Source organism: Sus scrofa, chromosome 7 (genome assembly GCF_000003025.6).
Source record: "Sus scrofa isolate TJ Tabasco breed Duroc chromosome 7, Sscrofa11.1, whole genome shotgun sequence".
NCBI classification, from domain to species: Eukaryota; Metazoa; Chordata; class Mammalia; order Artiodactyla; family Suidae; genus Sus; species Sus scrofa.
The window spans coordinates 79,444,296-79,459,767 of NC_010449.5; the positions used below are offsets into that span (position 1 = coordinate 79,444,296).

The 15,472-nt window shown below is 35.5% G+C and overlaps 1 protein-coding gene across 1 annotated transcript; it reads left to right on the plus strand.

The window, feature by feature from the left end:
* LOC110261749 (olfactory receptor 4F4-like) lies at positions 14,030 to 15,120 on the plus strand. Its single transcript, XM_021100062.1, has one exon. It carries the CDS (start codon positions 14,182 to 14,184, stop codon positions 15,118 to 15,120), a length of 939 nt encoding a protein of 312 aa, XP_020955721.1. The 5' UTR covers positions 14,030 to 14,181.

The following is a 15,472-nucleotide window of genomic DNA, read 5'->3' on the forward strand; positions in this document are numbered from 1 at the left end:
ACAAGAACTGCAAACTATATCAAGAGATGTTTGCAGAAATCTGCATTACCCTAAACCAAATGAACATGAAAGCATCACTCAGATAGGTCTACAGATATACATGGGGATTTATAATGTCTTCTTGAAGTATTTTTTATTTCTATCTGGGGTTTTTTTTGGCTGTACCACAGCATGCTGAAGTTCCAGGGCAAGGGATCAAACCCACACCATAGCACAACCTAAGCCACAGCAGTAACAACGCTAGATACTTAACACTGAGCCACCAGAGAACTCCCTTGAGATATTTTTAAAGTGAAATTATCTTGGAGTTCCCATCATGTCTCAACGGTTAATGAACCCGACTAGAAGCCATGAAGATGCAGGTTCTATCTCTGGCCTTGCTCAGTGGGTCAAAGATCCGGCATTGCCATGAGCTGTGGCATAGGCTGGCAGCTGTAGCTCCAATTCAACCCCTAGCCTGGGAACTATGCCACCAGTGTGATACTAAAAAGCAAAAAAAAAAAAAAAAAAAAATTTAATTGTGATCATTAATATAAATCTTTAGTTTTAAAAGCCACCATTGATTCATAAGTGACTTGAATCCTTCATGTAACTTCTTTCACACCCCTTTATGGAAGGAATATAAAAACACTGCATCCTGTTTGACTCCTCACTAAGTTATATAATTAGGTCTGGTGGACTATAAAGTGAGGTCCCACTATCCCTTGGTTTAGAGCATATAAACTCCAATTCATGAGCAATTCAACACAAGTCTATTGCAAGTGATCCATATTTCACAAAAGATCACAATGGAAAATTTTTGAACTGAACGTTAATAAGAATAAATACCTATATAAGTACATATGGAATGCAACTATAGTCATGCTTGCAAGGACTTTATTATATATGTACATATTTTTAGAAAATAAAAGATGTATGCCAATGATCCAAGTATCCATATCAAGAAAATTAAAGAACAGAAAGCAGAAGAAAGAAACAATAAAACAAATATTAATGAAATTTGAAAATGTGAAAAATCAAAAAACAAAACCAAACCAAAGCTGTTTTTTTTAAAAAACCATGAAATTGACAGTGTATTAGTAAGACTGATGAAGAAAAGAGAAAAGACACCAGTAAACAATGCCAGAAATGGAAAGGGAGATAGCTCTGCATATACTACAATTTTTAAAATATTACAAAATTACATTATGCAAACTGCATACCAATAAATTTTAAAATTCACATGAAATGGGAAAATTCCTTGAAAAAACTACCTACTAAAGCACGAACATCTTTATGGTCCTATACCTAACAAACAAATTGAACTTTCAACTAAAACAAACATGTTCTGTCCCATTTATTACAGCCTCTCAACTCTGATTTCTGCTTCTATATTCTGCATTCTGATCCTGGGACTCTGCAAACAGCATTTCTCTTTTCCCATCTGGCTCCACTTTATGCTCTGAAGATAGGCCTTGCTAGAGGAAGACTGCAAGGTTTCAGAAGGAGGGAGGGACTCCCTCTTGTTTGCTTTTCTGGGCTTTCCCTCTGCCCCCCTGTGCCTGTGGGAGCAGTACCATAGCCAGTATAAAAATAGTCCTTTCTTCTGGCAGGAGTTGAGCCCAGGGTGCAGTTTTCCAATAGGTGCAGAACTAGTCTCATCATGCTCCTTTAGAGGTAGGAGCACCAGCAAGCTGACACCTATCTTCAAAGTCTGGGTCCCAGGCCTACAGGGTCTCTCCTCTCAGTTCAGAGAAAAAGTAGGAGCCAATATACATACCTCCAAGGAGGGATTTTCATTCCACAGGACCCCTCTTCTAAATCCCTCAATTTCAATAATTCTAATTTCTTAACTTTGTTCCTCCACCCCTCAAAGGGGTAGCTGCTACCTACAATTGTTACCTTCATATGAAAAGAGTTCTCCTTTTACTCTTTGAGTTATCAGTTTAGCAACATTATGTCTGGTTAATTTTTATATTAAACTCTGTTCAAATAATGGTTTTCCTCTTTGCTGACTGGTTTACGACTGGTACATCTTTCCAACTAGGAAAGTGAAGGCTTAAATGGTTTCCCTGCTGAATACTGTAAAGCGTTTAAGAAAGAAAAGGAAACACTTTTACATAAACAACTCCTGGGAAAAGAAAGAGAAGGAACACTTTTGGGGGAGCACTAAAACAACAGAATAGGATTGTCAAAAACATAACCCAGTGTCACAATTAATAATAATTCAAAGGATGCTGGCAGCTGAAAGCCAAAGCTCAAGCTTGGAGATTTCTGACCAATTGAAATCCCAAGCATTTTCACACTGCAGTAGGTTGGCCCCTGAAGGAGACATAACAAGTGAAGAAATCAACTTTAAAAATGAATGTATGGCATCATTTATAACAGGGAACTTATTTTGGTCATAAAACAAGTTCCACTTTTAATCTGATCTTTACATGGCTCACTGACATTCTTCAACTGATTCTACCCAATAAATTCATACATTCTAGTCTGATTTACCATTAGCAAACTAGCAAATATATCTTGCTCAAAAGATTCTGAAGATGAAGACTTCCCATTAGTTTCCCAATAGTAAATATCATCTAAAGGTTCAATTAACCTATATGCAAGGGGATGGACCAGGCCATTTCTGCCTTTGCTTCTATATTTTCTCTTTCTCCAAGATGTATACAAAGCATAGAGAATGGTTTACAGACCACAAAACGAGCCTATTTCTCAATTTATCTATGAAGCTAGTATAAATTTGACATGAATACCAGATAAATGCATTAGAACAAAAAAATATGGCATGCACTCTCCTTCATCTCAATGTAAAATCCAAAACAAAATGACAGTAAAGATTGTAAAACAATAATACAGTAATAGTAAAGATAGTAGAATACTACATTACAACAATTTAATTTTGAATCTGAAGTACAAGTTTAACAAGTGGAAATCAATCATCAGGTTAAGAAAAAGGAGAAAAATCATACAAACATGCCAACAGATACAGAAAGAGCATTTTGTTAAATACTCTTACATAATAAAACTGTTAGTTGTAGGCTTGGAATAAAAATAACTCATTTTGATAAATGATTAGTACAATATATCCCAGCATTGAAATATTTCAATCACCCCCATGGCCCTAAGAATGAGAATAACAAAACATGCTTCCTCTCAGTATTAATGTTTCCATTTTACTGCAACAAGTTTCCAGTGAAATAAGACAGGGAAACTAAACTATATAAAAAGATGGAAATAAATTGTTATTCTTCACAGACAAGATTTTTGTTTAAAAGTTACATATACTTCTATAGACTCTTCACATCTACATAATTACAATAGCCTGACAGGTAATATTACTTGTGTCATTTTTTTCTTCAATAAATGGCAAACTTGATGAACACAGGAATTGTTAGAGAGTAAAGATGAATATAAAGATAGATTTAATAGTGCTCTAGACAAACTACTGCACAGGAGAAAATACTTTTGAACCATATACCTGATAAGGAGTTATTACCCAAAACTCATAGAATTCATACAATGCAATAGCAAAACAAATAAACAACAATTGGATTTTAAAATAGGCAGAGGCCCTAAACAGACACTGTTCCCAAGAGAACATACAGATGGCCAATGGACACAAGAAAGTATGTTTAGCATCACAAATCATCAGAGAAACACAAACCAAAACCACAGTGAGAAATCACCTCATACCTACCAGAAAGGCTATTACCAAAAAGACAAAAAAATAACAAGAGTCGGCAAGGATTTGGAGAATGGGGAACCCTCATGGACTGTTGGTAAGAATGTAAATTGGTTCAGCCATTAAGGAAAAGAGTATTATATTCCCTGCCCCAAATTAAAAACACCAACTACTATATGATCCAATAATTCCCCAATCAGGAGATATCCAAGAGCTCATTCAGAATCTACACATTAAAATAAAGATGCTCCTAGTTAGTGTTCCTCTCACTTAAACAAGGGTCTTGGGACCCACATCAGGGACAGGGTCAAAGACAAATATTACAATAAGAAATGCACCACAGTTTTATCACTTAGGAAATCACAAGTGTTTCAGGAGCTCTGTGGCAGGAACCAGGGTCAGAAATAAATATATTTTCCATTATATCACAGACATGCTCTCAAGTTGGAATAGGACAACTCTCCTACTTTGAGAGATACTAGCTTATTATATGAACAAATGGAATTTCAATTGGCCACAAGTTAAGACGGGGACTGGCTTTATAGAAGTCATGGAGCCAAGTGCAGAGGGAGCTACAGAAAAAAGGGCATGATTAAACAGTGTCAAACACTGCAGGAGATCAAGGCAAGTAGTGAATGAAAAGTGATTACTCTACACTTGTGATGGAACATGATGGAGAATAATGTGAAAAAAAGAAAATATATATATGTATATATATGGTTGAGTCACTTTTTTGTACAGGAGAAATTGACAGAACATTGTAAATCAACTATAACAAAAAAAATTAAAAAAGAAAAGTGATTACTATATGAAGTATCTAGAATCCAGAATTTCTCTCTACAGATAAGGAATCTGCGGACACCAATTTTAGTTTACCAGTGAACAAAAGGTGAGAATAAGCTTGCCAATGAAGAGCTAGAAAGAAAAAGAAATATCCTGAAGGGGGCACCTAATTTAGAGATTTTATTTTTTTAAAAAAGGGTGTTCCTTAATAGGCAAAGGGAAATCAAAGGTGGACAAAGTCAACTGATGCATCCTTTAGGAAGTTCCAGGTTATACTTCAAGGGGCTGGTCTTGAAGAGCATCGTATTATGGTTTAGGGCATGGATTATGGTGTCTCAAGAATGGAAATACAAGTTTTGGCTCTGATGTTTGATGTCCTGTCACTCAGTTTTCACATATAAAATGAACATAATAAAACAATGTCTATTTTACAGAATCCTATTTACATAAAATGAGATAATGTGTTTAGTACAGTGGTTTTCAAGGTTACATGGAGGAATTAGTAAAATTATCTCATAATACTACCTGTGTTTAATAAACATTTTCTTACTAACTGATATTTACTCTTTTACACCCAACATTTTATTTTATAGAGAGGCCCATGCATGCACTATGATAATAATGTGTTCTAAGCAAAAATATTATAAAAATTTCAAACAGAGCACCTGATTCTACGGTAAATTAAAGAACAACAAAACACACACACACAGGGCATGATGAAACTAGTAGAGTCTGAGCCTTGAGATAACTATTCAATGAGTGCAATAAATTCAGATAAAGAGAAACTGCAAAATATTATGTGAGTTAGAGAAAATGTCAAGAACTTCTTCAGAAATAGAACAAAATAATTGTCTTGATAAGAGAATAAGAAGAAAGGAACTCCACTTACCTCTAACTAAAATATTTAAAATTTTTCTTTATGTAAACACAATCTCATCCACCAAATGTTTCCAAGTTATCTTTTTCTTATTAAATAAAACATTTCATTTTATATTTTATTGGAGTGCTGTTGATTTTCAGTTATGTATTAAATTTAGGTGTCCAGCAAAATAAATCAGTTATGCATATGCATATATACATTCTTTTTGCCCATATAGGTTATTAGACTATAACCACATAGGTTATCATTCTATTGAGTAGATATCCCTGGATTATACAGCAAGTACTTGTTAATTATCTATTTTATATTCAGTAGTGTGTATATGTCATTACCACTCTCCTAATCTATCCCTCCCCTCACGAGTTCCCCTATGAAAACCCTGTTTGATTTAAAAATGTCTGTCTGTTTTATTTTATAAATTATTTTGTATCATTTTTATTATGTTACAGAAATAAATGATACTACATGATGTCTGTCTTCATTTCTCTGACATACTTCACTTAGTATGATAATCTTTAGGTCTATCCATGTTGCAGCAAATGACATTATTTCATTCTTTTTTATAGTTGAGTAATATTCCACAATATAAATATGTCCCCCATCTTCTTTACCCATTTCTCTGTCACTGGATATTTAGATTACTTCCATGTCTTGGCCAGTGTAAATACTGCTGCAATGAATATTGGGGTGCATGTATCTTTTTGAATTATGGTTATCTCCAGACATATATATGCCCAGGGGTGGATTTCTGGGTCTTATGGTAGTTACCCATTTTTTTTTTAGAAACTCCATCCTGTTTTCCACAGTGGTTGCACCAATTTACATTCCAACCAACATGAAAGAGGGTTCCATTTTCTTTACAACCTTTCCAGTATTTATAGTTTGTAGACTTCTTGATGATGGCCATTCTGACAGTTGTGAGATGATACCTCATGGTAGATTTGATTTGCATTTCTCTAGTAATTAGTAATATTGAGAATCTTTTCATATGATTTTTGACCATCTGTCTCTTTTTTGGAGAAATGTCTACTTAGATTTTCTGACCACTTTTTTTTTATTGGGTTGTTTGCTGTTTTTTAATATAAAGCTATATGAGATGTTTCCATATTTTGGAGATTAATCCCTTGTTGGGTACTTCATTTGCAAAGAGTTTCTCCACTTCTGCAGGTTATTTTTGGTTTTTATGGTTTTCTTTGCTGTGCAGAAGCTTTTGAGCTTAATTAGGTAGGATTTGTTATTTTTGCTTTTATTTAAGGTGACAAAACAGATGGAAAGATATACCATGCTCTTTGGTGGGAAAAATCAATACTGTCAAAATGCCTACCTAAGGCAATCTACAAATTCAATGAAATCCTTATCAAATTATCAATGGCATTTTTCACAGAACTAAAACAAAAATAATTAATTTGTATGGAAACAAAAGATCCCATATAGCCAAAAAACCTTGTGAAAGAAAAATGGATATGGAGGAATCAGGCTCCTTGACTTCAGACTATACTGCAATGTTACAATCATCAAAACAGTATGGTACTGGCATAGAAACAGAAATATAAATCAGTGGGACAGGATAGAAAGCCCAGAGGTAAACCCATGCACCTATGGCCAACTAATACGTGACAAAAGGAGGCAAGAATATACAATGGATAAAAGACAGTCTCTTCAATAATTGGTGCTGGGAAAACTGGACAGCTACATGTTAAAAAAATGAAATTAGAACATTCTCTAACACCATGCATAAAACAAGCATACAATTAATTAAAGATGTAGGGCTGGATATTCTTAATCTCTAGACTATTTGGCATGTCCAGCCCTTCTCACAGCAAATATTAGCATCCATTTTGGAAAAACAGACATAAACAGTGATATAGACTTTCTGGTGTTGACAGTAAAGAACAATCTCCATAAAGTAAATGTAAAGGCAGCCTTCCAATATTGCTTCTTCCATTAGAAAAGTTCTTACCAAATATTTTTACTCTAATGGACAGAAAACTGGCAAGAGAGTATAAAGTGAATTTTATGATACAAAATATTTATCTGCTTTCCACAATCCCATAAAACTAGAATTAAAGGTGGACCATGCAGGGATAGCTGAAAACAAGATGGTGGAGGAGCAGGACATGGAGCTCATCTTTTCCCACAAATGCACCAAAAAACAATTTCCATGTAGAACAATTCTCACAGAACATCTACTGAACACTAGCCTAAGACCTCACACTTCAAAAAAGGACAAGAAAAACTTCACATAAGTGAGTAAAACAAAGGGGAAAAAAGAGAGAAAGAGAGAGAGGAGAGAAAAAGGCATCAGGACAGGACTAGCACTCCTGGGAGGAAGTTATGAAGGAAAAAAGGAATCTGAACCCTGGGAGGCCCCCTGGAATGGTGGCAAAATCAGCCAGAATGGAGAGGGAGACTCAGAGCCTCAGAGAAAAGAACAGCAGCCAAGCTGAGCAGGGCAAAGCCGAGGGAGTACCAAACAAAATATCAGTACAAATGCCTAGCACACCCTGGGGCCTGAAACACTCTGGCAGGTGCTGAGTGCTGAGTCTCAAGCTTTGGAAATCAGTCTCAGGGAGTGGACTAGATTTGGCTGCTTTGAAATAAATAGCTTGAAGTAACTAGAGAGAGTGATGCCTCACAGCCAAGGGAGTGCAGGAGGAGGCTTAGGCCTTCCGCAGAAGCAAGGCACCATTGCTGGGGAATTGGAGAGGAGGGGATGGGTGTGACCTCCACAGGAACTCTTTCTCTCTCTGTCTGCTGGCTCTCAGGCAGCAGGGTAAAGCCACCACAGCCATCTCAGACTCCAGAGGTGGGCACGACCCACCACTGCCTAATGCCCCCATCACCCCAGGGATTGATGCTGCTACAGAGGGCCCTGGGAGTAAGTGCCAACCATCACCCCCACCACCCTGGGAATGTATGGCTTACTCTCACTGCCACTGCCCAGAAGTCCTGCAACCAGGTACTACCCTTTAATCCCACCTCCTTGGGAGCACTCGTGGACCATGTAACTATACTTTGAGGGAATAATGACCTGACCACACTGAGGAAAGAGACAGCAAGCAACTAAACCAAAAGCAGCCTGCAGGCCAAATAAATAAATAAATAAATAAACCCACAAAAGCTTCCCAGGGATGCTCCCGCATATAAATAGTCCTCCAAGACTACAGTAGATTATTGTTTTCCCTATGCTCACAGAGTAAAAAATATAAGCAAAATGCAGAAACACAGGAACCATTCCCAGTTAAAAGAACAAGAGAACAAACAATAAAACTGACCTCTTCAGTCTAACAGACACAGAGTTCAAAAAGGAGGAAATGAAAATACTGAAGGAATTAAGATTATCAACAGTAACAGAGATTGGAGCTCCAGTGGCACAATGGTTAGTGCACAGTACTTAGACAACAGTAAAACAGATTACATCAAAAAGGAACTAGAAACTATAAGGAAGAGCTAAGAAAAATTAAAAATCCATTTGCAGAGATGAAAGCTGAGCTAAAGACACTGAACAGCAGAGTGAATAATGCAGAGGAATGAGTAAGTGATTTGGAAGATAGAATAATGGAAATCACCCAGTCAAGATAGCAGACAGAAAGCTAAATGATAAAAACAAGAAAGCTATATAGAGATTTATGGAATATAAAGTGTGCCTATCTATGCATAATAGGGATCCCAGAAGGAGAAGAAAGAGAAAAGGGGATTGAAAATCTATTTGATATAACTATGGCTGAAAATTTCCCAAATATAAAGAAGGAAATAGATATCCAGATGCAGGAAGCACAGAGGGACGCACATAATATACAGAAATATGTTGCATTTCTATATACTAACAGTGAAAGAGTCAAAAATCCCATTTATATGACAAAAAGAATAAAATACCTAGGTATGAACCTACTAAAGAGACAAAAGACTTATACACTGAAAACTAAGATGCTGATGAAAGAAATCAAAAATAACACAGATGCAAAGATATACTATGCTCTTGGATTGAAAGAATCAACATTGTCAAAATTACTCTACTACCCAAGGCAATCTACAGATTCAGCACAATCCCTATTAAATTACCAATGATATATTTCACAGAACTAGAACAAAAAATTTTTACATTTATATGGAAACACAAAAGACTCTGTATAGCCAAAGCACTCCTGAGAAAGATGGAGGACTCCTGGAGCTGGAGGTCTCAGGCTCCCTGACCTAAGACTATACTACAAAGCTACACTCATCAAAATAATATGGTACTGACATAAAAACAGAAACATAGATCAATGGAATAGGATATAAAGACCAGAAGGGGTTAGTAGATGCAAACAACTACATTTAGAATGGATAAACAGCAAGGTCCTACTATGCAGTACAGGGAACTATATCTAATCTCCTTGTATAAGCCATGATGGAAAATAATATAAAAAAATGAATATATATATATATATATATATATGTATGTATGACTGAGTCACTTTGCTGGACAGCAGAAATTGGCACAATTATACCACAACTAAAGTTTACTGTAAATCAAATATACCTTAATTTTAAGAATGGACCATTCAGCCATGGGCATGGTTCTATAAGAATGACCAAACTCTGAGATCAGCAACCACAGCTGGCCAGCACTAACTACCCACAAAGTAAGAATTTTATAACACCTACCAAAAAAACCAAATGACCAAAGAACATTCTAAAATTCTACCTTATTTTCTTTTTTAAAAAAATTTAGATATGTTTTACTATGAAATATGCCAAATATGTATCAAAGTTAAAAATATATATAGTAAACCAACTCCCATATAGTCAAAGTTTCATGTTACTCCTACAGACTCTCCCCCTCACACTGTCCCTGGGATTATTTCTTTTTAAATTTTTTAAATGATTTTTATTTTTTCCATGATAGTTGGTTTACAATGTTATATCATTCTTACATTATCCTCCATCTTGTTCCATCATAAGTGACTAGATATAGTTCCTTGTGCTATACAGCAGGATCTCATTGCTTATCCACTACAAATGAAATAGTTTGCATCTAACTTCTTTTCAGCTTTAGAATTATACAGTTACATTTTTGGCTCAGAATTTAAGAAGAGCCACACTCAGATAATGCTCTTGATTTAGGGAACCTCAGAAACTAAGCGATTCCAAAAAGCACAGCATGGTTAGTTTCGTCTATTAGCCTCATTCTGCCCACACACAGAACTTACAAATTCCCACCCAAGAAGCTATTCTGCACATTGAATACATTCCACACTGAGGATAATACTATCCCATAAACTTTTGACCAAACAGAAAGTGTACTGTTTTGTTGTGTTATGACTGTATTTCAGGCACTAAATAAAATTTTAAATTGGTTTTATCCATGAAGAAAAATTTGATCACATTACAAAGGTTTTTCTTGTTTTTCAAGTTTCATAAAAATCATATATTCCTTCAACCTCTCCTCTAAACCAACATACTTCCAAGATGGTAAATCTCCTTGGTATTTCATTTAAGAGCATCAAAACTTGGGAAAGTTCCTTAGTGTCTCTTCATATTAATTTCTCCTCTGTAATGGATATTTATGTTATCATGATTATATTAGACAGTGCCTAAAAAGTGCACCAAAGCAAGCGAATAAGCACTGAGTCTTTATGTTCTCAAAGGTGGTTATAAACTCTAAACCTCAGGGCACAAAATCACTGGTAAAGTAAATAATTTTATTGAAATATGATATTTGAGATCCATATATGAAAGGGGTAAAATTCTGAGGAGAAAATTAAACAGTAAAGACAGAGGAGGAGGCAAGAAAAGTAAGAGACAATAGCAAAGAAATAAAATAGAATTCAATAATAACTTCTCAGATCTAATTAATTAAAAATAAAAATCACAAACAAAACAAAAATAAAGATTTAAAAATTGACTAATGACATATAGTGATATGGACACCTATTACTATTGATAAAAACAGACATTGAGGACAGACTAAACCGACAGCTGATACCTCCAAGGGCAGACAAGCTTGGAAAAGGGCACATGAAGGGGCCTTCAATGTTTGATCCACATACAGCTACAATTAATTTCAATTTATTAAGTTAGACCCAATAATATTTCCTTAATAAAGCACTGAATTAAAGAGTAACATACCATTATCTTTTCAACACTTACAGAAATACTCATAACATGGCATATACTCTTATTAATTTTTAAGACTATGCTCAAGGTAACACTGAGAATGTCAAGAACTAACATTCTTCTGAAGTCCCAGGAAGCAGAAGTTCTAGCAGGTCATGAGCAGACTTGCAACATGACAATGATGAGCTGACTATCACCTGCCCATCCACATAAATCATCTAACTTCTACTAGGACTGGCTGGATCTGGCATTTAGTTCATTTTACGGCAGAGTGAGTAGACACAGAATAGAAGAAAAAGTTCTATCTTCCTAATAAACAGAACAATAAAGCAGGTTAAACTTCCTTCTCTTACATTCTTAGTCAAATTTAACACAACTAACTTTAAGCTAGTTTTGAAAAGGATTCATTATTGTGTTCTCAAAGCCTAACTATTCCTTAGGGAAAGCTGAAAAGTTAAGGATCCCCAAGGAACAAGATAGATAAAGCCTTTCCACCTACTTAGCTCTATTTAAAACACAGATACAGAAAGTTTCCAAACTCAGAGGCTACTCTTTAGCATTTATATTTGCCACACTGAGGAGGAAGCCCTCCCAGCAGCACTGGTCATGGCAGAAAATTAATTGGATTGTATTTCAGACTAAAGGTAAAATCCGTGGTAAACTTTCGCAGTCAGGGACAAGGAACTGGTTTCAGAAGTGAACTGTGTACGGTAAGTATATCCTAAACTACCTGATTTTTGAACTTGCATTTTCAATGACTCCCCTGTCTTTTAGCATTTAATATTTATCCTCCAGGGCATTTTTTTCCATAACTACATTAATGTGGTATTTTGTTAATGTGCTTTAATAGGAAAGATGGAAGTTTTTGCTCCCAACTAATCCCTGGGACTTTTCAATTCCTAACAGCATTTTTGCACACTAATGAAAAACACTACCTTTCTACCACCTTAAAATTTGCCAAATGCCCAAGCTGGTGAGATCAGTTCTCATAGAACTTCTCACTTTATCCTGATATTTTCTAATTCCTTTTAGATTTTACTTGTTCTACCACTGATCAAAGTAATAAATGGAGAAAAACCACGGTCAAATATTAATAGGGTAAAGTAGCATACAATTTAAAGACAAACAATGAAACCTAATTGATGTTAATGTAAAATTTTTCCTATTATTATTGGCTATGTACATTTGTTTGTGTCTTACTCATCTCTTCAGTGAACAAAGTATGTCATTTTGTCTCCTCACATAATTTTTTTTTTTTCACTTTCTTAGCCTTCTCAAAATCAAGACCCCTGTTAGAAGCCATTTTTAGTAGGGAAGTTATCTTGGAAGCTACGCAGTCAGACAGACCTTGGTTTACAGTTCTAGCACTTTTGATTTTAAGACTTGGGAAAGTCAAGTTTATCATCTTCAAAATGACAATAACCATGATTAATAAAATAGATAATGTGTACATGCCCATAGTTTATTACATCTCATAGTTTATTCTAATCAAAATTTTAAAAAGAATTAGAATTTATGAGATGATAGTAACAAGCACAAAATGCATGTTGATTTTCATTAAAAAATAGTCTTCTTTTTCTGAGGGGAAAAACTGGAAAGGAAGAGCAAAACCTATAGACAAAAATGTACAAAAAATGAGAAGCCAGATGTTCAAAGAAAAAGAAAATAGAAATCAGAAAAGTAAATAGTACTTAAAATGAAAAAATATTAATCTCACAACAAAAAAGATTAAGGCTATATTTGGTTGTATTTATCATCATCACAATGACAACACGTTCTGTTGACAAGGCTGTATAAAAACAGGTAACTTGTACACTGCAGTTGGAAATGTGAAATGCTTTAAGCCCAATGGAAGGAATCTCTAACAAAGTATTTAAAGTCTTAACATAGATTTAGTGCATAGTAAGAGCTAGTTATCAAACTTTATTATTTGAATAGCTTAAAATAGGTTATTTTTCCACAGTGGTCAGTTTAAATATAAGTGAAAATATAAGTGCAAATGAACTTAGAATTTACACTTTCTGCCATGAAGGATAGTCAGGAGTAAAAGTTTGTTTTATTTGTCTGTCATTTAAGTTAGTCTCAAAAAGGAAATCTCTGTCACCAGTGAGAGCAAAGGACCGGTCCATGTATGTCAATAAGCAGAGTTGTCCAGGCTAAGGAATATATAACATTATGGAGATTTCCTCTTATGGGGAGATTCAAAACGCACGGCAATATTTTTCAGTAGAAATACAGAGTCGGCATATGGGGCCTTTTGGAAAACAAAGAGCTCTTCTCAAGTAATTTGATGAACACTTTTTCCCAGAGTTTGTAAATGACTTTGATATAATTCAGCCTTCTCAAAAATATCCACTTACTATCAGATTTGTTTCCCAGAAGCATGTTTTATAGCAGAAATGTAGCATTAGATTATTGCCCTGTAGAAAGGGTAGATTCAAGCATTTGAGAAACTGCTATGGAATATACCACTACTAATATTTTTATCAGAATAATCATCTTTAATAACCATAGAACTATACTTCTGAATGGGTAAAGTTTTTGACTGCTTTCTACACCTACTTAAATTCTTTGCCACAGGACTATGCCCACAAGTAAATACAAAAAATATCTTTTCAATTTGAGCTTAATACAAAGATACAACCACAGTTATGCACATGAGAAGAATTTTTCTGCTATCACCTGAACATTAAGTTCCTTTCCATTCTAGAAGCTCCTGGTTCATCTCCTGGTCACATTAGCATTGTTCTAAATGGAGGATGCAAACCACTCTGTGGTGTCTGAGTTTATTTTCCGTGGACTTTGTAATTCAAGACAGCTCCAGACCTTCCTCTTCCTGCCATTTTCCACTCTCTACCTGATGACTGTGGTGGGCAACCTTCTTGTCGCGCTCTTAATCATCGCTGACTCTCATCTCCATTCCCCCATGTACTTCCTCTTAGCCAATCTCTCGTTTGTTGACTTCTGCCTTTCCTCAGTAACCACCCCTAAACTGACCACGGACTTCCTAAAGGACAGTAAGACCATCTCCTTTGGAGGCTGTATGACCCAGATTCTCTGTGTGCATTTCTTTGGGGGTGGTGAGATGGTACTGCTTGTAACAATGGCCTATGACCGTTATGTGGCCATCTGCAAGCCACTCCATTACTCCCACATCATGGACAGACACAAGTGCATCTGGCTAGTTTTGACATCGTGGATTATTGGCTTTCTGCACGCCATGAGCCAACTAGCTATGATTTTAGATCTTCCTTTCTGTGGCCCCAGAGTCGTGGACAGCTTTTTCTGTGATATCCCTCTGGTGATCAAACTAGCCTGTATGGACACTCATACTCTAGGAATAGTGATAAATGCTGACAGTGGGGTCTTGGCTACCACTTGCTTCATTCTCTTGCTGATCTCCTACACCTATATTCTAGTAACTGTCCGCCTTCACTCCAAGGATGGGGCCTCCAAGGCACTCTCGACCTGTACGTCCCACATTTCTGTGGTGGTACTGTTCTTTGGACCCTGCATCTTCATCTATCTGTGGCCACCCAGCATCAGTTGGGTGGACAAGTTTCTTGCTGTGTTTTACACAGTAATCACGCCTCTCTTGAATCCAGCCATTTATACACTGAGAAATAAAGAGATTAAGAATGCCCTAAAGAGACAGATAAGTCAGCATGTGCATTCAAAGAGTAATTTTTAGATCTTTCACATAATCAGCAATTTTGCTGAGTTTCCATAATTTGGATACATTTTGACCTGTTAGCTGAATTGAAAATATATTCAAATCTATAAGCTATGTGTATTCTCAGGTATATGGTTCATGTTTACTCCATTAAGAAACTATTTCCAAAAATCCAATAGATTTTTAACCCTTGTAAAAAATAAAAATTTGCGAAAAACTCCTTTATGATCTAAAATTACTATGTGAAAAAATAATAATTGCTACCATTTATTATTTATTACCAATATTTTCAACACCAGGGTAATCATTTACCTGATTTATATATTACTTAATGAATTATTTTGATTTAATTATAATTACTCTCATTATT

What these genes read in the sequence shown, in the direction of transcription:
- LOC110261749 (XM_021100062.1), top strand. Translation starts at nt 14,182, where the DNA reads ATGGAGGATGCAAACCACTCTGTGGTGTCTGAGTTTATTTTCCGTGGA.